The 23,928-nt window shown below is 35.1% G+C and overlaps 2 protein-coding genes across 5 annotated transcripts; one reads left to right on the top strand and one right to left on the bottom strand.

Moving 5' to 3' along the window:
- Window positions 1–1,855: 1,855 nt before the first annotated feature.
- LOC107878547 (C2 domain-containing protein At1g53590) lies at window positions 1,856–8,858 on the top strand. 3 transcript variants are annotated; one of them, XM_016725566.2, is made up of 12 exons: window positions 1,856–2,209; window positions 2,337–2,411; window positions 3,045–3,188; window positions 3,471–3,566; window positions 3,669–3,800; window positions 4,813–4,965; window positions 5,053–5,094; window positions 5,383–5,431; window positions 6,287–6,379; window positions 6,456–6,642; window positions 7,279–7,372; window positions 7,603–8,858. In XM_016725566.2, exons 1-12 carry the CDS (start codon window positions 2,081–2,083, stop codon window positions 8,590–8,592), a joined length of 2,184 nt encoding a protein of 727 aa, XP_016581052.2. In that variant the 5' UTR covers window positions 1,856–2,080; the 3' UTR covers window positions 8,593–8,858. The 3 variants fall into 3 exon arrangements, with proteins under 3 accessions (XP_016581052.2, XP_047271477.1, XP_047271478.1); XM_047415521.1 differs by having other exon boundaries at window positions 1,857–2,209; window positions 7,249–7,372; XM_047415522.1 differs by having other exon boundaries at window positions 2,070–2,209; window positions 2,294–2,411; window positions 7,249–7,372.
- Window positions 8,859–9,164: 306 nt separating this feature from the next.
- LOC107878546 (putative callose synthase 8) lies at window positions 9,165–23,641 on the bottom strand. 2 transcript variants are annotated; one of them, XM_016725564.2, is made up of 41 exons: window positions 23,346–23,641; window positions 22,255–22,355; window positions 22,030–22,151; window positions 21,857–21,938; window positions 21,653–21,763; window positions 21,373–21,492; window positions 21,083–21,175; window positions 20,909–21,000; window positions 20,665–20,791; window positions 19,885–20,022; window positions 19,730–19,806; window positions 19,472–19,628; window positions 18,604–18,729; window positions 18,383–18,500; window positions 17,934–18,262; window positions 17,715–17,767; window positions 17,567–17,627; window positions 17,200–17,281; window positions 17,069–17,118; window positions 16,889–16,975; window positions 16,684–16,824; window positions 16,501–16,604; window positions 16,342–16,426; window positions 16,092–16,252; window positions 15,866–15,989; window positions 15,670–15,764; window positions 15,458–15,596; window positions 15,141–15,292; window positions 14,716–14,822; window positions 14,480–14,599; window positions 14,305–14,373; window positions 14,048–14,216; window positions 13,836–13,947; window positions 13,280–13,399; window positions 13,093–13,208; window positions 12,491–12,574; window positions 11,815–11,927; window positions 11,502–11,731; window positions 10,362–11,210; window positions 9,720–9,905; window positions 9,165–9,609 (listed from the first exon to the last, which is right to left on the bottom strand). In XM_016725564.2, the coding sequence occupies exons 1-41, from the start codon at window positions 23,578–23,580 to the stop codon at window positions 9,382–9,384; spliced, it is 5,865 nt and encodes a 1,954-aa protein (XP_016581050.2). In that variant the 5' UTR covers window positions 23,581–23,641; the 3' UTR covers window positions 9,165–9,381. The 2 variants fall into 2 exon arrangements, with proteins under 2 accessions (XP_016581050.2, XP_016581051.2); XM_016725565.2 differs by having other exon boundaries at window positions 21,857–21,903; window positions 23,346–23,387.
- Window positions 23,642–23,928: the final 287 nt, after the last annotated feature.

Genomic DNA, 23,928 nt, shown 5'->3' with positions numbered 1-23,928 from the left:
CTTGCTTTATCGCAACTTATGTGAGTGACACTATTAGAATTTCAAAAGTCAATCATATTTTTTACTATATGTTTTTAAAATATTATAAGATGTTAATAGTTATGATTTATAATTTTTTTTTTTTGTATAATGTTTAAATATATAATATTTTATCAAAATAAAATAATTTAATTAAAACAAACAATAATTTTTCAAAATATGTTAAATTCGAAAACATCATTTGGATCAACAAATTACTAAATTAAAACATTAAAACATGCAAACTATAAAATGCCAAAACTACCCCGGATTTATGTGACACAAATATAATTTAGATAATCAATCATATTTTTAATATGTTTTTAAATATTTTAAATTGTTAGCTATTGTAATTTATAATATTTTTTTATGTAACTTTCAAATAATATATATTACTCTCCTTATTCAAATTTTTATGATATTGATAGTCAATTATATTCTTAAAATAATTTAAAATATTAATTGTTATGATTTATAATACTTTTTTTTTCTATTCCAATTTAAGTGACAGTGAAATAAATTCGAGAGTCAATCAAATTTTATGACTGAAGCAGAAGAGAATATGTCCTAAATGACTTATAATACCTAATTAGAAGTGATATAGCAAAATTACTATAAGAAAATATTTGTAAAAAAAATTTAAACGAGTCTCATATAAGATGTCATGTTAATTTAAAACATCAAGAATTAATTTATTATTTTATATTAATTTTATTTTTATTAAATATTATCAATTTTTTGATACCTAAATGACTTATAAAATTAATTAGGATGATATAGTAAAATTACGGTTGAAGCAACTGAAATAGACATGTCATAAATGTCTATTTTACTTTTTTTTTTAATTAAATATTAGTATTAATTTTCTTATATGTAAATGTCTTACAATAATTAATTTAGGTTAATATAGTAAAATTATAGAGCAAATATATTTGTGATTTTTTTTCAAATGAGTCTCATATAAAATGTCCTATTAATTTATCATTTATGTCTATTTTATTATTTATTAAATAATATTAATTTTTTAATATTTAAATAATTTATAATAATTAATTAAAGGTGATATAATAAAACTACATTGAATCACCTGAAACAGACATGTCATAAATGTCTATATTTTTTAATTAAATATTATTAAATTTTTTATATCTAAATGACTTAAAATAATTAATTAGAAATAATATATTAAAATTACAGTGTATCTAAAGCAGGTGAAGAAGCAAACATATTGACGAAGAGCGCTTCTTCACTCTTCTTAATAGTATATAATAATATTATAGGTATTTAACTATAAATTTAAAATATTTTGTATTGAGATGCTGTAGTAATTTGAAATTTCAAATTATAATTTAATTGTAGCATTATCTTACACGAATTCTGTCATGTGCAAACGTGGTTTTTTGTCGAGACATGCTAGGTATTTCCAGAAAATGATTTAAATAATTTTATTTCAAAATATTTACCTATTTTTCTATATAAATTTTAATAAAAAATAATTTCAGAGACACTTTTTCAGATTTATAATGCTGGCGTTGTGTATAAATTGCTACTCCCCGTCTCAAAAAATATCATTTTATTATAATTAGAATCAATTTAATTTTAACTTTTTTTAAATTTAATATTAGCATAAAAATTGTTTTAAACTATGAGCTTTGAAAATATTTTTTTCATTAATCAATGTATCAAGTAACAAGATACACATAAAATAGACAGTGGGAGTATTATATTAACTTGACTAACTACTACGGAGTAATTTTTTCCCTTCCGCCGACTTGCTTGACTAACCCCCAAGTCATTGTGACAGCAGTTTCAATACATATACAAAGTGTATACTGTATACTTTGCGTAAACACACGAAATAAATGTTCTTGAATACTATTACAATTAATGTAACTAAAGTTAAATGAACTTTGATGTCCGGTAATTACTCGTACTGTTTTGTTCAGAGACATTCTTTTCAAGATTGAACAGTTTTGAAGAGTTGAATCTTTATCATTTTTGGATCAAGAACTGTGTATAGTACATAAAGAGAAGGGAATTTTAGCTTTTGGGGTTGATCAAAATGTCAAGTATAACAGATGCTACAATAATTCATCATGTTGGCATTGTGTTTCTTGCACTATGGTTGCTTAATTCATTCAATTGCTGCCACCCTTTTGCTTACTTCCTCTCTCTCATCTATCTTTATATGGTACAGTAGCTAAAAGATTGTGTTTTTATTTCAATTTGTTGTGTTTCTTCATCTTATGTTGCTGTTTTTGCTTCAATTTTTCAGTTTTTGATGTGGATTTATCAAGTTGTGATGTATATTTTTGAAGGTTCATGAGCTGTATGCGAGTAAATTAAGGAGGAAGTTACAGTTTGAGGAAAAAAGACAGTCTTCTCAGCGGCGAGTAAGCAATTTGATTTCCTTTTCTGTTGAATCTTAGTTTTTTTGTTTCCTTTTTTGGTCTGTTGAAGATTGTAGTAATGGATTTGGAAACTTTATCATCTTTCTATTGTTGGATTTAACTGGCAAAATCATTACTGTTTCCTTATTAGTTGCTATGTTTGCTTCACTTTCGTTTTCCATTTTATACCTCCTTTTATTTGCTGTACTCGAGCTGAGGATCCTCCGGAAACAGCCTCTCTATCTCCGGGAGGTAGGGGTCAGACCCCACTTGTGGTATTTCACGGGGTATATTGTTGTCATTGTTGTTGTTAACAGGCAAAAACAATAAACTGAAGTGCGGAAAAGCACAAGAATATTCTGATTGATTTGGGAACTTTTAAGCTTTATTAACAGTTGTCTAAAGTGATATATGGCTGAATTTATTCTGATTCTTCCTGTTAATTAGAAGTTTCAAACTTTAAGTGTTGCCTATTTTTTTCTCTGTGTTTCTTTAAGATTGAATTTTTGATTCGAGTTTTCGTTATTAAGCTAAGATCTATTATGAACTAGAATAAGCAACGTCTTCACTTCTGACTCTAGAGTGGTTTTGGAGCTGCCACTTTTTTGTTTTTAAGCATTTTTGGGATGTTGCCAGGTACTTTCAGACTCTGAATCAGTGAGATGGTTAAACTATGTGATTGAAAAGATTTGGCCTCTCTGCATGGAGGAGATTGTTTCACAGAAAATTCTGCTCTCGATCATTCCATGGTTTTTGCAGAAGTACAAACCCTGGACTGCTGTAAGAGTTCAAACCACGCGTACCTTCTGCTTAAAGTCTAAAACTACTTAATTTGCTTTCTTAGTTACTGGATTCTATGCATCACAGGTCATTTAATGCTTCTATTTTTGATACTTTCCCTTCGTTAAGTGTTTTTTCTTGAATTCTAGCAGTTCTGCTTTCTTCAACACTACAATTGTTCATCATTATGCCATGACCAGCACCTTTTTAACTTTACTCTGAAGAATTAATTTGCTTGCTGAGCTGGTTATCAGGAGTAACTTTTTTCCCTTATGCATACAGAAAGAAGCTGTAATTCAGCACCTCTATATGGGAAGTAGCCCACCTATGTTCACAGAAATGAGGGTTCTTCGTGAATCTACTGGAGATGATCACTTGGTGTGTAGTCTTGACCAAAAATCTTTGATAGATGTCAGCAGTTTGGTTTCTGCTCGTTTGTTCTGTATTTGGGGAGGCGTAATTTTATATCTATCTGTGCAGGTCCTGGAGTTGGGAATGAATTTTCGTGCTGCTGATGACATGAGGGCAATTCTTGCCGTGAAACTCAGAAAAAGGTTGGGCTTTGGGATGTGGGCAAAGTTGCATCTGTTGGGCATGCATGTCGAGGGAAAGGTGATTGACAAATGGTCAATTAATATTGTGAATATCTTCTTCTCAAAAGATATTGTGAAAACCTGGGACTGAAGAGGGAACTGAGGTGGGGGCAGGAGATTAGTAGTATCAATTTAGTGTTAGATTTGTTGAAGGTCTTAACTATTAGCATCAACTCATTAAAATTTGTAACGAGTCTGTTTCACATGACCCTCTTTTCACGTAAAACTGCTTTACTCACTCTATATATGAGCAATATTTAGCTTTCTATTTTATCTTAATCATTATATAGGATAAAAACACTTTGTATGTATATATATATATTCGTAAAACAAACCTAGATCCTGTTGTTGTATATTTGTACCACGTTTGTACTCATTGTCACCAAAAAGTAGCTGTACTGCTACTCTGCACGCGCTGACTTTAAAATTTGGATCCACATTTGATAATTGTCCTGGATTTACAAAATTTTATTCATAAAGCTTACAAGTAGAAGTCTTGTTTCCTTCCTTTTCTACTGAAGTATTTTAATATGATTGCGGTAGCTCTATTGGCTATCTTCCATGCTGTACTCCTCCTCTTCCTTTTAGATTCATAACTCTCTGGCAAGTCTTTGCAAAAGTAGGCATTACCCATTCAATAGCACACACATCCCATATTGTGCTCTACAGTCAGTGGGTGCATGAGTGCGCTACATGACATAAATTACCAAGTTGTTCGTATCTTCTCCTGATTTCTTGCACATGACGCACCAAATGAAGTGAGCTTCCCTTCTATTCCAAGTTTTTCAACTGCAAGGGATGGCATTCCGTGCTGAAAGCCAAACAAATCAGTACATCTTTTTAGGTTCTCTAGGCACACACATAGCAGACCAAGGAATGAGCAAGCTCGTGATCACTTTAGACTATGTTCAGTGTTACGGTTTAACTGATATACTTTTTTTCCTCTCAATTCTTTTGTTCCCTTGTATTGTTTGATGGCCATATTTTAATTCATAAAATTATATTTTCAGAAGTACCACTGTTCTATGTAGGTCTTGGTTGGCGTTAAGTTCTTAAGGAAGTGGCCATTTCTCGGTCGTTTGCGGGTGTGCTTTGTGGAGCCTCCTTATTTTCAGATGACTGTGAAGCCAATTTTCACGCGTGGACTTGATGTAACAGAACTACCTGGAATTGCTGGATGGATGGTTAGTTCAATGAGTATCTCTGTGTCCGTGTAATCTTGAATTAACATTTGTACAGTTTTGCTAAGACTTATTTGTCATCCTTATCAGGATAAACTTCTAACTGTTGCCTTTGAGGAGACACTTGTCGAGGTGCGGTTTGTTCATATTTGAGTCTCTGTCTTCTGTTTTATATTGTTCCCTTAATATGCTTGTTGTAGACGTGTAATTTAGACTTTGGTATGCTTAAGAATGGTGACAAAAATTTCAAATAAGTCACGTGTCTGCGTTCTAGTGTAATAAAATTGCAGAATTTAACCTTCAGTTGCCGAAAATGTTTTGAATTGCTTACAATCATGTATTGTGTTCTCCATGTGCCCAAAAAAAGGCTTTCATGAAGAGCTTTTAGACTAAGACCAAGTTTTCCGTTACATCTTGCAGCCCAACATGCTGGTGGTTGATGTTGAGAAGTTTGTGTCTCCGCAACCAGGTAATGGTCATCCTAGCCAAGTGCCCCCCGGCCATACTTGGTCTGCTCCAATTTAATCGATTCCAGCTCATTTACAGGAAATTTAAATAGATTTTTAAGTACAAGAGATTATCAACATTCAAGAACAAAAAGAACTTTCATTTTTTGAATATTTATTACTCCATTATAATTAAACAATGTTTCAATTAGTTGAGATAGGAATATCAATTTTCCATGAAAAATATTATAAATATTGTTAAAATTAAAAGAACTAATGTTTGGTAATATTTTAAAAAGATTTATGTGCATATTTAAGGTTTGATTCTAATTTATATGCATATTTAAGGTTTGATTCTATGTTAGTAGTTTTGTTCAGAAAAAATGGACAAATAAGTTTAAATGAGTTTCGAGACTTTTCAAAAGGCTAAAGAAAGTAATGAAAGAGTCATGTGCAGAGCACACAACTTTTTTCCATTCAAAGTTGACACTGTTAGTGTGAGTGTAATTTTGTATGTAAATTTTAGAGTATTATGTCCACAATTTGTTAGATTATTGTGTGCACAAGATAAAAGATCAGGACAAAGCCTGTACAATCACAATTTAGTCTATTTGATGTCTAAAAACATAAGGTAAGAAGGGACTCGAAATTTTTTCAGTTAGTGGAGGAGTTCATTGGTTTGAACATTCCATGCTTATAGTTCCTAAGGCAACAGCTATCATCTTTCATGTGGATAATACAATTGTGTATGCTGCATAACTTGTCTAGATGGAAATATATGAGATTACAGTTGTCGGGCTTCTGTTTCGAAGTGATCAACTTCAATTTGATATGTTCCGTCGCTGCTATGTAAGTCTTTTTTTTCTTCATTTTGTCAGAGGACTGGTTTTCAGTTGATTCTAAGGAGCCCGTCGCTTTTGTTATTTTGGAAGTGATTGAAGCAGCTGACATGAAGCCATCAGATTTAAATGGTAGGTAGAAAATAGTCTCACTGTACTGTCAAATTATTAAGAAATGTATGCCTAAAAGCGGGGTGGTCTTTTTCAGGATTGGCTGATCCATATGTTAAGGGGCACCTTGGCCCTTGCAGATTCAGGAGTAAGACTAAGAAGAAGACATTGACTCCAAAATGGAATGAGGAGTTCAAGATTCCAGTCTCCACGTGGGAGCCTCCTAACAACATGCTCAATTTTGATGTTCGTGACAAAGACCATTTTATTGATGATACATTGGGGTTCGTCCTATTCTCTTCTTGGCAAATTAATTACTAGCCACCTTTCACCCCTTGACCATCTAGAGGCTTACTCTATTTCCATACACATGTTGTGCTCATACTTTTCCTATCATTTTTGGCGGCGTGCTCCAGCCGTCTCTCGTGCTATAATTTGATTGCAATGGTACTATGATACGTGGAACAATAGTGATACTAGTTTTTTTGACTTTTGTTTTATCATTTGTTCGCATCTGGAGATCTCTCATACTCACGTTTCTTCTTGCGGGACCTGAAACATCAGAATGCCTTGTGCCCCTTTGTACATAGTGATTTTGCCAGACAAATTTCATTACCTTCAATTGTTTGGTTTTGCTGTTTTTAGATTTGGTAGTTAACTCCTGCAGATCGCACTTCAATCCTCTGGAAAAGGAAAGAAAATGGAAAACAAAAATAAAAGAAAGGCTCAATTAACAATTTTGTTTGCAATGCTACTATTGATATACAGATGCGTGAAGCTCATTTAATCTTAGGCTGGGAAAATAGAGAAGTGTCTTCATTATATTGATTTTCAGTCATCTACCATTTAACTTATTTACCTCCTCTCTCTCTTTTTTTTTTTAATACTAGAGATTGTTCCATCAATATCTGCAATTTTAGGGATGGCCAGAGGCATGATATGTGGCTATCTCTTCAGAACATCAAAATGGGGAGATTGCATGTTGCCATTACTGTTGTTGACTGTGCCAAAAAGGTATATATTTCTCCTGTGCAATTTGTCACGAACACTAAATTAGAATGTTAAGAAGCAAAGATTTCTCAGGTATCAATCTTCTTTGCATCTGAAAATGCTTTGCATTACTCATAATTCTATAATGGATGAATGCACTGAACCAAAATGATGGTGCTGAGGAATAGGTGTAATATATCAATGATAAATAAAGACGGAAAATAGGTAAGTGCTAAGTTTTCAGCAATTTTCAGGGCTCGGAGCAGTCATATGATAGTGGAAGTGTGGTCAATGAGCAGGATAGCAAATCTGCTGAGATGGATAAAACTGAACGAAGCTCCTTAACGACTGATTCAGTTGATGAATCTTCCAAAGCTGCAGATAAGTTTGAACCTATTAATATCGAAGGGCAACGGGAGACTGGTATATGGGTACACCACCCAGGGAGTGAAGTAGCACAAGTATGGGAACCAAGAAAGGGAAAGAGCAGGGTTGATGGAGAAGTTCTTAGAGGGAATCGTAGTTCTAAGGGAAGTTTTAAGTCAACATCAGGGGGCTCCTCTCACTATAATGAATGGAGGTTTGATGAAAGTGTTGATGGAAGTAAGCCAGATTCTCCAAGTCGTTTGCACAGGGGTTTACGTAAGATCAGCTCGCTTTTCCACAGAAGTCCAAGAGAAGAGGATAAGTCTGGCAATCTTGGGGAGCCTGATTCATCTCCGCACGCGAATCTTAGGGCAGTTAATGCCAAGGAAATTGGAGTGAAGATTATAGTGGATGATACCATTTCCCCTTCATCGTTGGCAACAGCACTTGTGGAGGATGGAAAAGAGAGCCATGCAGGAAATGGGAAAAGCGCCAAAAGCGCCAAAAAGGGAAAAGTGAGAAACAAGGCAAAGAAAATCTTTAAACATGCTGGCAGGTCAGTTGGTGGTGGCATAAAGAAAGTGATATCGCGGAAGTCATCAGAAAAATCTAAAGGAGAACCAGAATCATCAGACACCGAGATATTGAGCTCTGAGGAATCTGATTCTTCTGATGAGGAGTCTCGACCTTCATCACTTGATTCTCCTCAAGCTGGAGCACCTTCAGTTGGCAACACTTCCACAGACAGCCCCGGTATTGAGAGTTCTGACACCATAATAAGACCTAATGAAAGCATCGAAGCTCCAGATGAGGTAGCAATGGACTCGAAAGAAAATCATGTCTTTGGTCAGTCTTCAAGTTTTAAGGTAGACCAATGAAGTGAGCTTTGAATGTGTTATAACAGGAAGGTTTTCTCAGTTTCCCCCGTTGTACAGTTTCTAAATGTATATGTTGTTATGTCCTGCCCGTATTAGGTTCATGTTTGAATCAAGTGTAGGATAAGTTCAATGTACATTGTTTTGTTGTGGTTTCAAGTTTTGTATGATGGAAATTTTGTAAAGACCAAATGTGAATATTATCTTTCCTTATTGGATTCCTCTTCACTGTATAACATAATTATAAAATGCTAGTTTGTCTTGGTTAAGTTTGTAAGCTCATTAAAGAACATCTGTGGATTTTCCAGTTCCTTGTTACTCTTTTTTTCCTTCTTCTAGATGCCAGCGAATTCCATGTGTCCGTCTCTACATTGATTTTTCACTACAGGTCACTGAACAATCTCATATTTTATCTCGAGATTATTATTCCTCATCCTCGTACAGAACGACCCCTAAGTATCATTTTTATGCAAAGATTTCAGAATCTGAAACATTCGAGGTAACCAGACAAGGAGGACAGCAAAGGTAGGATGACATAAATTGTGCAATTATTCTGTGTGAATAAACACACTTACTGAAAGATCATAACTTTCAAGAAGGATTAGATTTTAAGAATGTGTATTATTCATCAATATGTATGCACAATAGCCTACTATAGTACCATATCTGTACATGAAAGAATATATATATAACTATCTACTACTATTTTGCTGAAGTAACCTTGACATCTTGCTATTCTACAGTTAACAGGAAAAATATGTGTACATGCAAGTTTATGTCAAGTAGAGATCACTAATGCTTCTTCTTTCCTGCAAGAATTGGCTGAATTTGCAACCTTCTACTGAAAGCCTCATTGAACAGAAACCGAGTTTGGAAAGCCGAAATTATTGGAAGCCAAGCCAATGAAGCTAGAGGCGCGAAAAGAACAACACCCATTCCATAGTCATAAGCTCGAGCAAACACGCGAGTGAAGTGCCACAATCCAGTACCTTCAATCTTGGGTCTCATTACTTGCCCAACCTGAAGAAAACAGCCATTTACGCGATAAGAAAAGATTTAAAAACGTGACAAAAAACAGGATGAGGAGAAGGTAAATGTAGCAAAATGTCAAGAACATATAATGCACTTACCAATATCAAGCCCCAACCAGTTGGTAGAAACGCTAGGCAGCAGACAATCAAGTCTCTGACAGACAGATGACATATGATTGACAAGGTAACAATAGCAGCCACAACTCCTAGGAATAGAAAAGCTTTAAACAGCCTGAAAGTTAAGTGGTGGTTTGCACTTAAAAGCCGCCTTCCAATATTCAGTACCTGTGTCATGAAGGAAAGTTCAGCCAAAAACAACATATGCAACATAGTCCCGCAAACTGGGGTTTGGGGAGAGTAGAGCGTATGCAGACCTTACCCCTATCTCAGAGGTAGAGGTAGAGAGGTTGTTTCCAATAGACCCTCGTTTCAAGGAAAAACAAATCAAAGCAACAGATGTGAAAACATAACAAAATATGCTGAACAGTAACTACAACAAAATAATATGATAATCAAAATACAAGAAATAACACATAATAACAAAATCTAAGGACAAGAAATTACAAGAGTAATACCACGATTACTATTATGGAGTGATTAGCTAGACAACGCTCGCTCTACTTCCTGCTGACCTACTACCCTAATTTAATATTTCTTTTGGCATTCAATCATGGGAAGTATGCCAGCATTGTAAGAGACATTGAGAATTAAGGTAAATGTGCAGGAAGAAGCTAAGCTTACCTTCATCAAGAGGAAAATAAAAGCAATGACAACCCATGAGAGCACATAGACGACAATATTTTTACTCTGGTTGGATATGTCAAGGTGATACACCAGTCCATATTGGTAAAGGAAAAATCTTAGTGAAAGGAGTAACTCAATTAACCGCGAAAATAGCCCTGCATGACGAAGATGCGCTTGTTCATCATTCCACCAAGATTGCCAACTTTTATCTTGTTGTATCCCTATACCACCTTGCTGATTAATCCACTTGTTCCAGTCTTTCCAGTCATCAAATATCTTGCCCCAATCAAATCCAGAAGGATTGAACAGAAATGGTGCGAACAACCAAGTAAATGACATGAACCATATTGCATATGTAGTTAAAACATATGCCATATTGCTCTCATATGATCTCCTAAACAAATCATAAACAGTCAACAGAAGCAGAAGTTCAAATCCTTTGATGAAGTGACTCCGCGAGTAAAGTCTGTAATTTTCAGTGAAGCTGGCATGAAAAACCACGACTTTACGACCTGTAGGTCTGTATTTGGCACCCCCATGAAGAATTGTTCTGCCATAGTAATGAGATTTTGTTCCATAGGAAAACGTAAAGAAAACAGCAGCCAACTGCAGTTGCATGAGAACAAAATCTTTAAGGGCATTAAGATACCCACGCTCAAGTCCCAACTCAATGATCATTGGTAATCCTGTTAAAAGTCCAAGCTGGATAAATGATTGAGAAGCTAGAGCTGTTTCCAGTGACTTTATGTTTTGCAATTTTGCTTCAACAATAAGTGCTCTTTGTAGACCACTTAATACCATGTATAGCTGACCGTATAGAAACACATAAATCGTAATCACTGATATCTGCAAAGTTTTGACAGCAGGAATTAAAAGAGACATAAATCAGCATAGCCAAGTGTAACTAAGAAGGCAAAGAGAATATGGAAACTGAAATGCTTGAATGAATATAAGAACTCTCACTGTAAATTTCTTAACTAAACACATAATGTACTCCCTTCGACCCAAAGGATGACATAGTCTAAGCTACACAGTTTTTTCAAAGTAAAATGTTCGAATTGATTAGTGACTTAATCAACAAATTTCATGCTCAAAGACAGCAACAAGAAGATACATCACAGGATTTGACGTAGTTACCAGGCAGTTGAAGTAGAATCCAACTGTTGTAAAATAGCAAGAAAGCATTCGGAAGAAGTCAAATCTATGGCCAAGGCGGTACATATCACGGCTGATTGTTTGTTCACTGTTTCCATTTGCAACTTTAGCTTCAAACTTGGAAATCTGGTTAAGGCCTACATCACGACCTTTTCCAACTTGCATGTACTCAAGATACGTGACATATCCCCGTCTCAGAGTGGTGTTAAATCCTATATTATATAAGAGTGTCATGTGTTTTCTAATCTATACAACTCTATGATGTCCAATAAACATTTTGCATTAACTGGAATACCTGCAAAAACATCTTCGCTCAAGTTGATTGTTTTGGATGCTTTGCTAATGCCACCTCTTGTCAAATGAAATACTCGATCAAACACATCCGGGTGCCCATAATGGAACCTGACCCTGAAATTTCCGATGGAAAAGGAAAATTACCGTAAGCAATCTGAATAGAACATTATGTATTTTATTGTTTTCTTCATGCAAAGAGCTTTTAAACAAGAAAAATACAATCGGACTTCGGAAACGAATAGAGTTAATGGTAGAAAATACACCTAAAATATCACTTTTTCGCGAGTTTCATACATCAACTATCTGTTGTCCTCTTTACCTACCTAAACTACCACTTCCTTTGTATTAAAACACGCCTTGATGCTGAGTTGGCCAAATATTTGTTCCCCAATCATCAACAAGCGCGTGTAGCCCAACTTAACATTGACGTGTGTTTTAATAAAAAGCGAGTGATAGTTGAGGTTTGGAACTCGTGAAAAGGTGATGGTTTAGATAAACTAATAGAACAATGGATAGTTTAAGTATGAAACTTGCGAAAAGGTGATCGCTTAGGTCTGTTTTTTACCATTGACTAAATGGAATGTAGAACTAATCTCTCATCCCTACATAGAATTTCCTTATTAGTCATTTGACTACTATTACATAAAAGTAAGCATGTGAAAAGGGGCTTAAATTACCTGAGTGGATTAGCCAGAAGCCTCTGGCCAATGGTGACAAAGCTGGTCTCTTGATAGGACATAAACCAAGCTAAAGAAGAAACACTGCAATCAAGATGAAAGTTTCTTTAGCATTTTACTCAAAAATTTCTCTTGGTAAGTCTTATTTTCCTTTTAACATCTATTTCCTCTTTCTAAAGTTAACTAGTTTAGCACAATAGGCAAAAATATTCTTGATAGTGTATGATGCAAGGAATTCCCCATGCACATTTACAGCTTAAAGATGGCATTCTTTTCAAATACATGCTACAGTAGCGCTAACCTAAGACAAGTGTAGAACCTGCCATCTCCACATTGAAAAGTAACAATGAACAATGAACTCCAGATAACATACTTAACCACATTAAGATTCATCAAAAACATAGGCAATTTGCTTTTGAAAGTAAAAGTTTTCAAATTTTAAGACAACAGAAAAAAACTATAGAAAACCGCAAATGCTAACTTTAGAATATTTGAGACAGATGGTCAAAGTCTTGAAAAAGTAAAGCAGGCCTTTTACTGGGGTGAAGGTATTAAATAGTTTCAAAATAAGGTCGCAGTAATCACAATTCTTAGATGCTGACCTTCCCGTAAATATGTGTTCTCTCATGCCAAGTATTGTGGGAGGACGCCGACCATGGTCTTTCAGGAACTCTTGCAAGACATTTCTAATTTTCAAAGCTTCTTCCAAATAATTATCCTATAAAAACAAGCTATTAGAACAAATATACGAGATTAATTCTTTTTCAAAATCATAATGCTGACGAATACCTGATTCATGTCAATTGTTTGGAGGGCTTCACCGCGTGTGAAAATTATGGAATGATTTTGGTTTTCAGGTTTTCCTTCTCCAATATTTGGTGGTCCGGGAAGCTTTATGCGGTATACTTCCTAAAACAGTTGAAAAAGATTTGTAAGAATAAGCATCGATTCATTTGATATACATATATATAAAACATGAAACCAACATATACATCTCCCTTACTGCATTTCTTGAGAAGGCATATACATATTGACAGTGAAGTGTCTAAAAATATTGAGCAAAAGACAGGTTTTCAAACTTTCTAAGCATATAGAGTAGATTAGCAATGTGATTAAACATACGAGAGATAGAATAAGTCTCTTTTAGTAAATTCCAGCTATTAACTGCGAGATTCTGTAACTAACACAACTATAACAACACCCAGGAACTCGTGGATACAAAGATGGGGAGAAGGTATACAAATCCATAAGTAGCATGAGAACCGGGGGATAACAAATCATTTTCTAACTGACAAGTATGGTGCTACTTAATGTATTCAACCGCTTGATGGATTCTTTGTCATACCTGATCAAAACCGTTAACAGCTTTAACTAGAATAGATGAATAAACTTTTCGTGGCCTGTCTGCCGTAATTTCTTCTTTCTCCTCAACATAAGCAACACGCAAAGAAGGGTACCTTTAAGCAACACATCCGTAAAATAACATAATTAAATTGCCAAAAAATCTGATCAAGTACAAAAAGTAACCAGAATGAAAGTTTCACTTGGAAAAAGTACCTTATCATCAAATTAAGTATGTCCTGGGCCTGCGGGTCACCAGTAGTCTTCTGTAATCCATATATTTGACAAGACACAACATGTATAAATTTCATGTCCGCCAAGGCTTCAAGTTGAGCTGATAATGTATCGTTTTTCCTCTCAATTGCATCATAACCTCGGAGGATATCTGGGGAAAGACAGAAACATGCAGATGATGTTCACTTGAGCCAAATATCGGGGTATGGAGAAAATCAAAATATATGAGTATGACCAACCTTCATCCTCAGCCATGTCAAGAAAAGCTTGCAACTTCAGTGCTTTCCTGTAGTACATCATTCCTCGGACTGTTTCGGTTTAAGAAAGAAAAACATATAAAGAACATTTCTGGTAAGGACAAAGTTTAAATTTCAGCTTATATAGAGATAACTTTTAGATGAAACATAAATTCACCTGTTCTGCTTAGAGTTTGTCCACGGAAAGAAGCCCAATTACGCTCTTCTTCTTCAATTTCGTCACTAGATTCATCTATTCCTTCCCTTTCCATGCGCTCCAAAAAGTTTTCCCATTCATCTGAGGATGTATAATCGAAATAAATATGTAGTGAATCAAAATTGGATCCTAACTTATGAGATGGAAGGAGCTCTCTCTCACTCTCTAAAGTCATAGAGAAGTCTTTTCGTAGCAACCTGGAAATATCTTTTTCATATAGAAAAGGATAGAGACCCCTTGTTTTCTTGAATTGAGCTCCTTCTTTGTAAATTTGACTTCCTCCATGAAATGTGGAGTTAGAACACTGTAAAGTAAACATGTCCCCGTAACTACCTTAAGTAATTCACATGAAAAACAATTCTCTTCTTAAAGTTGTATCTCCGATGGTGAAAAATATGTTTTCGCTAGCCAATTACCCATTTCTAATGACGATGCTGTTAAAAAACATGTTTAAGGAAATTGATATATATGATATGACAGATATGAGTATATCAGATATATGCCTAATAGTTGGAATATGTAGTTCATTTTCTCTGATGATATTATGAAACCGAATTCCACATACGAGTAAGAACTTTATGCGAAGTAACAAATGTATCAAGTAAATGTGATGAGATCTAACCTGAATGATAATATGTTCCGCACCTTTGGAGCATTCGGCATGTTCATAGACAGAGAAGTGGCAAAAAAGGAAATCCTCCGACGAGCCTCCAAGTTGGTCGGTATATCCAGTGCTTTATCTTTGACAGTAAGCAGTAAACGAAACCGCTTGATCTACAATTGAAACTAAATTACTCTTCATACATGCAATAGGTTTGTCTAGCTACGTGTATGCTTTTAGTTAGGAGGAGGTACACATCGTGTGTAAAAGCCTATGATAAGTACTCGCAAGTACACTACAAGAAAAGGAAACCATAAGTAGTAAAGTATTTGGAACACCTTTTCCAATAAGGAATCACTATCTGGCAATGGAAAATGGATTGAATCCTTAGATGCAAACAGTGGTTCTTCAATCCAGACAAAAAATTCAGTGACCTCTTCTTCACTATGCATTTGAGCATCAAGTGACTCCAATGTTCTGCAACCATGAAGGATAGTTAGACACAACATAATATAAGATACGATGACTTGAAATTCTTCAGGCATCTAACCTTGATCCATTTAACATCATATCGCTTGTCACAAGCTCAAAGATATCTTGAATTGCCAATATGACTTTGTTATGAAGGCTTTCATTTCCCTCAATCTAGATAAACCAATGTGTCAATATGGAAAGCATGAGCCGGACAGATGAAGAAATCAGTAATATGAAGGGAGCAAAAGGTTGATGTTTGTGTGCAAATTTACCAGAAGTTCAAGTAAAGCAATACACTTAGCACATAGAAGCGGCAGTTCGCTCATCTTCAAGTCCTTGAGAAGTGTTGATCTTTGAATACTTTCGTCAATTTCATCTAATATACCAGAAATAACCCTGAAAAGTGGACAACCATGTCATGAATAGGAGTCTAAAATTGAAAAAAAAAAAGTGAAAATGCAGAAAGCACTCAGTAGTATTAATTTCAATATTAAATACCTTCTCTCAAGGTCACCAACCACAACAATTTCGAGGATGTATTTCAGCGATTCATAACACTCTATCACAACCATATACATGTATGTATCCTTCTTTATTATTCTTAAAAGCATTTCATCCTTTCCCTCAAAGTCTCGTGCAATAGATAACGCGTTTGCAAGCTACCAGCAGATGGAGGATAAGTCAAACAGTAATCAATAGGATGTCGACTAATATAAAATTAGATAAAGCTCCAAGATTAAGATGATACCTTATCTGCTAAAAGAAAAATGGGCCAATAAACTCGACCAGAGAATAATTCTGGTAATACCGGTATTTTCATCAAATCCATCTCCCTGTTGTCAGTTATTACAGTCTTAGATGTTTATAAAGAACAGCATGTCCAATAAGCTAAACAGACATAATTAACCTGTCACTTATCACGTCCTCCTCCCGGAAGCTACTGATGATCTGGTTCCACACAAGAGCAAACTTCACAACGTTGCTCTTTTCCCTTTCTGATAAGTGAAAGTTCTGCCAAACGGAACTCCAGAGGGATGAGAATGAATTATAAAATATTAATAAATAAACTTAAAAAATCAATGGTAAAAACCTTTTGGAATTGGAACGTCAAAGGGATGAGCCAATTCATTAAGATGTTTCTAGAACCTTTTGCTTCAGGTGGGACAAGACAAGCACTGAAAGATTCAGGTAATGAGTAAAATCTACTCCTCAGCATTCCTAGCGTCCGAATCTGTAGTAAACAAAAGAGATGAGAGTATCCATATAATGGTTTAAATTAACTAAAAACAACTCACCTCACCAAGATGGTGGAGGATTCCATACACTCCGCCAAAGACGGAACAGTAGACAGAATACCAGATTTGTGCATCCATGAAATATACCTGAAACAATAAGATTAATCAGCTCGAAAATATTATGTTTAAAAGAAAATATGAGGCATCAGAAACAGAAGATGAAATCATAATATAACTTACAAGTACGATTGGAGCCCATATAGCAGTTATTGCACCAGCATTGCTCTTGACTAAATTGGAAAGAAATCATTCAGAGGATTGACATATATACACTCTTCGGCTACTTAAGAAGATAAGGTTTAGACAATAACCTTTAGGGAAAAGTTCGTGCCAGTCGTAATTTTTTACTCCGATTGCCATGATCTGTCTTGTAGGTGATATGAGTGGTTTTATCTGGATATTTCATCAAAAGTTAACCAATACTATTCTACATTTCTACTCATAATTCAGATAAAGAGTGCAGTGTCCTAAAACTCAGATGATATCGACCGCGTGTTCCTTTAGACAGACAACACTAAGATACTAAAAATGTTGGGTAGACAATATTTGAGTAAGCTATTCATAAAAAATAAATTTATGTTCTGATTCACTGCTTTTACATTCAAGTATTTGGACGTGTCGGTGATCTAATTAGTAATACTAGCTTGTAAATCAATAAAAAGGCTTAGAACCACTCACCTCAAATGTGTAACTAAATATGAATTTGCTTATTAATATAAACATCCAAAAAATGGTATACCTAAAACCAGAAATAAGGTTTAATCAGAACTCAAGAGAATACGTCAAATAAAAAAAATAGGCTCGGAGTAGGAATAGTAGGAAATACTTCAGAAGGGATACTTGGCTTTCTTGCATTCCTCGCCCAACATATAGCTTAGGCTGCATTTTGAAAACCAAGAAAAGTGAAATTGACGCAATGTATAACTAAACAAGATTTTTGAAAAAGCAACATAGAATTGTTTTGTATATCCAAACAGGCCCTAATCTTGGACTGCATTACTCCAACAGAGTTGTGCATGCTAGGATCAGGACACTAAAAGTTTACCTGAGTCCACCAGGATAAGAACATGCATATCCGATAATTAGAGGTCTCGATATATTTTCCGGCCACAGGCACAAAAAATAGAACCATGTCAACTGCATTGGTCATCAAGTAGAATGCAACTGCAACCATATAGGAAGAATAGCACCACTCCCCGAGCCAACTCCCATTTTGTGTCGAATAGCAAGTATATTTTTTACGAGAACTAGCATAATATATGGGAAGAATGATGGTCCACATCATAGCAACAACCACCCTCAGAACATGTTTCAGAGTTTGATTAGGGTCTATTGTACATCGAGCTTTCCATGTAAAGACGATATCAAGAATAACTGCAAGAATGAGAATCTATTCATATATTTTGTCTTAAGTTACAATAGGTAGGTAGATAATAAACAAATAAAATATGAAAATGGTGGACAATATTATAGTAAGAGACTCAGTAGTCATACCATTTACAAGTTTAAGAACCGCTGAAGTGATGAAGATACTCATAACATCCTCGAGTACTGTTGCATCAAAGACTTGCAGAGGAGACTCCAAATCATGAGATGCCATAATTATCATTGCCTAAAAAAAGGTCGAGAATTGAAGAAAAAGAAAATGGAGCTTAGTAACTTGGTAAGAATGTATACTTAAGCTATTGTTAATATCTTCTCTTTCACAAACACACCTGAAGTGATAGGATAAAAAAGCTCCACATCCTGTCAAAACATCTGAAAATCTGCCAAAATGAACGGATTTCTACAAAATTTGTCTTCCCCAGCCACTTTGGTTCACGCACCTCATCCACTAAGATCTGAAGACCGCAAAATGAGACTGTAATTTTGGAATTTTAGTATCTCAAACATAAGGACAAGAGAACTGATTTTGCACATGTGTAGTCCTAGTGGTGCAACAAGCCCAACATTGCATTGTCAAGATGGACAAGCATATAGGAGAGAAGCAAATAACTTATGTTGCCACATCAAAAGCCACCTTAGAGCATAGATGAACTCACATTTCCTTTTTGATCATTTCAGTAATTACAATTCATTTAATAACCTTTTTAGTTAACAACAACAACATAGCCAATGAAATTCCACAAGTGGGGTCTCGGAAGGTAGAATGTACGCAAATCTTATCTCTACCTCGTGGAGGTAGAGAGGCTTTTTCTGAAGGATGACATTTGATAACCTTTTTAGTCGATGAAATCATAAAACTATATGTAATCAGAACCAATATACAGAACCTTTAAAGCTAATATGTGACCATGATACACAAAACAAACAGGAATACGATGCATTGATATATAGAACTGCATCATTTAAAGAAAAAGCCAATTTATCCTTCCCCATAGACCATACATAGACATTGTGCAATGAAGCGGCTTTAAAGTGCATTTTTCTTGATTCCACAAAAAAAGGGAAAGAGGTAACAAAACAAATACGAGATACATTAAGATAAAAGGAGAACTGGCATTATCAATGAAATGTCAGGATGCTTTCTAGCATCTATGTACACTATTTTCTATAATTTGAAATGTTAACCGATTATCTTACCCCCATTTCTTCATCATCGTTAGCATCCTTTTTGTTACCTTCAAGGTTGGTAACAGAAGCCTTTTCTTTCTTAACTTTGACATTATTTGGAGATCCTACACAAAAGAAATCATGGTCCAGACGCATGGGCCAACCTATTTGAAAACACTCTGTAGACCTGAAACAGCAAGGCAACCAGTGGATCACAACAAATTCCTGATATGTTTAGGAATGCCTTAACTGAAATATAAGATTGGCATTAAGAGAAAGGTAGCCTACCAAAAGAATTCATTCAGATCATCATAGTTCCTCCATGTCGAGTGATCAGCTGTTCCTTTTCCGTTTTTCATTGCTTCCTTAAGTGTTTCATGGACAAGGTTAGAAACTGAAATTATGGAGATGAGATGTAAATGCATGTCTAAACTTTGACGTACCTTCTGTATGACCTCATACACCGGAAACACAACATTGTTGAGAAAAGATTCTGAATCTCCATGGTAAGCTGGCATGACCTTTTCTCCAGTTGTCATGTTTACAGCACCAGTTAGAATGCTATGCAGCTCATATGCCATCTACAAGAGAGAATATGCTTGTTGAGCAATATTTGCATTGCATGTAAAATAAAGGCAAAAGAAAGAGAATATTTGTTGGATTTCAATCTCCAAAAGATTTGTGAAGCTCAAATCATGAATGAACGACTGCAGGTTCAATAACATTTTATAGTGAAATTCTTGATATTATCTGTATCAAGGGTCAATGTGGATCTATCATTTTTTTAGCTTAAGTCTGTGCAGATGGATGATCAATGATCATGCATGTCTAACTCTTCGTTGAGACAAAATATTACTGACGATGAGCACATGGTTTTTACTTTTTATTCAAAAGAAGATGCATAATCTAGCACATATCCTTGAATACTTGCTTATTTCCTTTCTTTATATCTTTTAGTATCCGTTTTAGCTTACTACCGGAAAAAACAGTAATCTACATCACTAAGTTCAAACACACAGTATCATCATGGTGCAATATGCAAGATATGATCTTACCTTCTCAAGGATTGCTTTACAGAGGAAATTAGAACCGTCAACATAAAGTATCTAAATTTTATTTGAACCTCTAAGGACAGCGTTCAGAGTGGAAATAGAACTACTTTCCCTGCAAGTCAATCTTATATGAAGTCGCCCTTATAGAAAGGATATAAAATGTTAACTTACATGGTGAAACATGTAACATAAGCATTCTGGCATAAACCTTAAGTTAGCAGCCTCTCCCCATATCAGAAGATAAAGAGCTATATACAGAAGTTTGTACTGTTGGGCCTCCTGTTTCAGATATGGCACCCTGAAGAGCGAAGAGATAACGAAAACTATGTTAGAGAGTGATATGAAATAAGACGGGAAACAACTTCAGAAAGCAGAAGGAACTCGAAGTCTATCGTCATGTCATAGATTATCTTACCTAATATTGCTTTTTCGTCCCAAGAATTTGCACCAATCTGTATAATTTTTAAAAAACGTCTTCATCAGCTCATCAACAGCAACATCCCCTAGCTAATACCAGGAAAGTAAGCATAACAAAGCTGATTAAAATGACACCTAACTAGAAAGATCCAGGTAAATGCTAGTACAGCACCTTGGGCACAACTACTTGCTTCTGAGTCTGCCGAACATGCGTGTTAGCAAGCAATAAAATTAAATGCTCTCTCTGGTTTGCCACATTCCCTTTCTGACAAGAGAAAAGTGATATTAATTATTGGTGCCATAGATAGGGAGGATAAAATGGTTGAATTAGAAAGTCATGCAGTCCATAGGAAATGATGAAATTTCCAGCTTTTAATATGTTGACGCAAACAAAGATGGATAAAGAAAGAAATGGTGGTGGAACGGAGAATATATGAACTGAAATGTGAGAAAGGTTAGTACTTGAAATCCAAAGCAAAACTGGAGCCACTTAAACATATCCAGGTTGGTTTCTTGTTTTCGACAATCATCCAGGAAAGGCAAACCACGAACATCGCGAACTGCAGCAACCGCAACTTTAATCTGTGGAACATTAAGATCATATGAGCTTCCACAGGGAAGAAAAGAAAACAAAATTGGCCAGTAAATAGGCTGTTTTCGCCTAACTTGGGCAAAAGAGGGGAAGCAACCACCACAGTCAAAACCATTTAGCCAGTCAAACTCACTAACTATCCATACATACCTCAGGGAGTTGCATGATTGCATGATGAATTCCTCCTTGATCAAGAGGAAGAATGTTATATGACACGAAGAGTTCGGATTTAGCATCACTACTTTCACTCCCAGCTAGAGCCTAATAAGAAGATACATGGAAGGTTCTATTAGTAAGTAAACCAAAGATTGAGTTAATCAAAGTAACAAGAGAAGGTAACCGCATAAACAAAACCTGAACACCTGCTGCTCTGGAAACTGTATCCAATACTTCAAACAATACTGAAGCAACGACACGTGCTTTAGTCAGCCTTTCTCTATGCAAGTTAAGAGAACAGAACTCAAACATTACTGAAAATACTGATAATTATAAGGATATCAGCACCCCTGACAGAGTGGAATCATTACCTATTTTCGAGATTACTCTCTCCACCATGTTTGATGATGTAGTCTTTATATTCGCGATAAGCACATCTAAGTTCACGTAAATCAGTCCTTTCCTTCCTTTTCCTAAGAGTAAATTCTTCATCCTATAGTTCATAAAATTGGACAACATAGCAATTCACCACAGCTATCTTATAATCAGATTGAGTATCTGACTAACTGTCCTTTTTTCTGAAGATAAGAGTGTACCTGTTCTAGCCGTTGAAGAAGAGCAGTTTTAAACTGTCGTACTCCTCGGCCATTCGAGTTCCTATCCAAATTATGCGCTACTTCGAAAGCATGAAACCGACCTGCTTAAGAAAACTGGATTAACCACTTACCACCAAAAAGAAAATAAGCACAATAATACTAAGAAGAAGAATGAGAAACCCAAATTATGAACAATATTTGTTTAGGTCATTCATTTCCTTATACATTATGGTTATATAGATGACAAAGAATTTTAACCAATACACATGCTACTATTCACTCTTTATATTTCTTAAAATTTTATCCCTAAGATGAAAACTAGCAAAGATTAAATGTAAAATCAGGCCATACTGTTTGTGATATGTAAAATCTCAACAATACAGAAATATTTGCTAACCAAACTGTAAATTCAAACAACTTCCTTGTTGCAGCAAAGGAATAATAAATGGTTGAAGGGAGAACCACATATTGTTAGAAGAAAAATTACATAAATGTTCAAATAGCCAGTAAATTATTCAGATTTGTGTTGAAATTCTACAAATTTTGACCACAGTTTATGGTCAATGGAATAACTTACGCAGTACTACAACAAGTCAAAAACAACAACTACGCCTCAGCCACAACCAGGTAGGGGAATAACTTACATAGTACTACAAGAAGTCATCAACAACAACTATGCCGTCCCAAACAAGTAGGGGAATAACGTACGTAGAACTGCAACAAGTCATCAACAACAATTACGTTGTCCAAAACAAGTAGGGGAATAACTTACATAGTACTACAATAAGTCAACAACAGCAACTACTTCTTAGTCCCAAACAAGTTGGGGAATAATTTATATAAGTAGTACTTTAAGAATAACTTACAAAGTACTATCTAAGGAAAATGTATTGGAAAAGTTGAATTTGAAAATCTCTAGCTTGTGGATACTTCGACTGTTTTCGCATACAAATGCACATGTAGTAATAAAACTACCACTTCGAAATCAACGAATTATACTGAAAATCTTTTCCACAACCATCACAGACAAGAATGGCACTCTACCACTAAAACAAGATATCACACAAGAAAATATTCAGATAAAGCCTTACAAAGATAAGCCACTCGAGGTTCCTCTGACTCGATAAGATTAGCTACTCGAAGAAATCTTTGAATCTCCGATATCAAAGTCACTGGCAACTTCTCACTATCAAAGGGCTCAGGCACATGATCACGCCCATACGTGATTGATCTAGTGAAGGGTCTTTCATTGTTTGTGGTGTAAACTCTTCTGCTTGTACTAGCAATACTTTCTTGAATTGGTTCTGCAAGAACAATTTCCGCCATATTAGAGAAAACCAAGAAACACTTGGGATTGTAGAGGAACAAGAATGCATGAGACTGAGAATATAAAAATAGGATCTTGACTGTATATACATGTCTTTTTTGATTTGGTGTCAAAGTGTGAATTTGCTTTTTGGTTGCTTTTGGGATGTAATCTTTATCACTTTCGCTTTTGATGCTTGTGTTTTCTGAATGGGAGAGGGAACTTTTTCACTATGGAAATCAAAAAAGGAAGTTGAATGAACATCTAGGCGGGTATTTTAATGTTAAAATAATATAAAGAATGGGACCAGCAAAGTCATTGTTCACTTACTTAAGGCATGACATTACATTACATAAAGAAGCCATTTA

Source organism: Capsicum annuum, chromosome 7 (genome assembly GCF_002878395.1).
Source record: "Capsicum annuum cultivar UCD-10X-F1 chromosome 7, UCD10Xv1.1, whole genome shotgun sequence".
NCBI classification, from domain to species: domain Eukaryota; kingdom Viridiplantae; phylum Streptophyta; class Magnoliopsida; order Solanales; family Solanaceae; genus Capsicum; species Capsicum annuum.
Note: the sequence above shows the minus strand (reverse complement) of the source record. Positions and strands in the feature narration are given on the sequence as shown.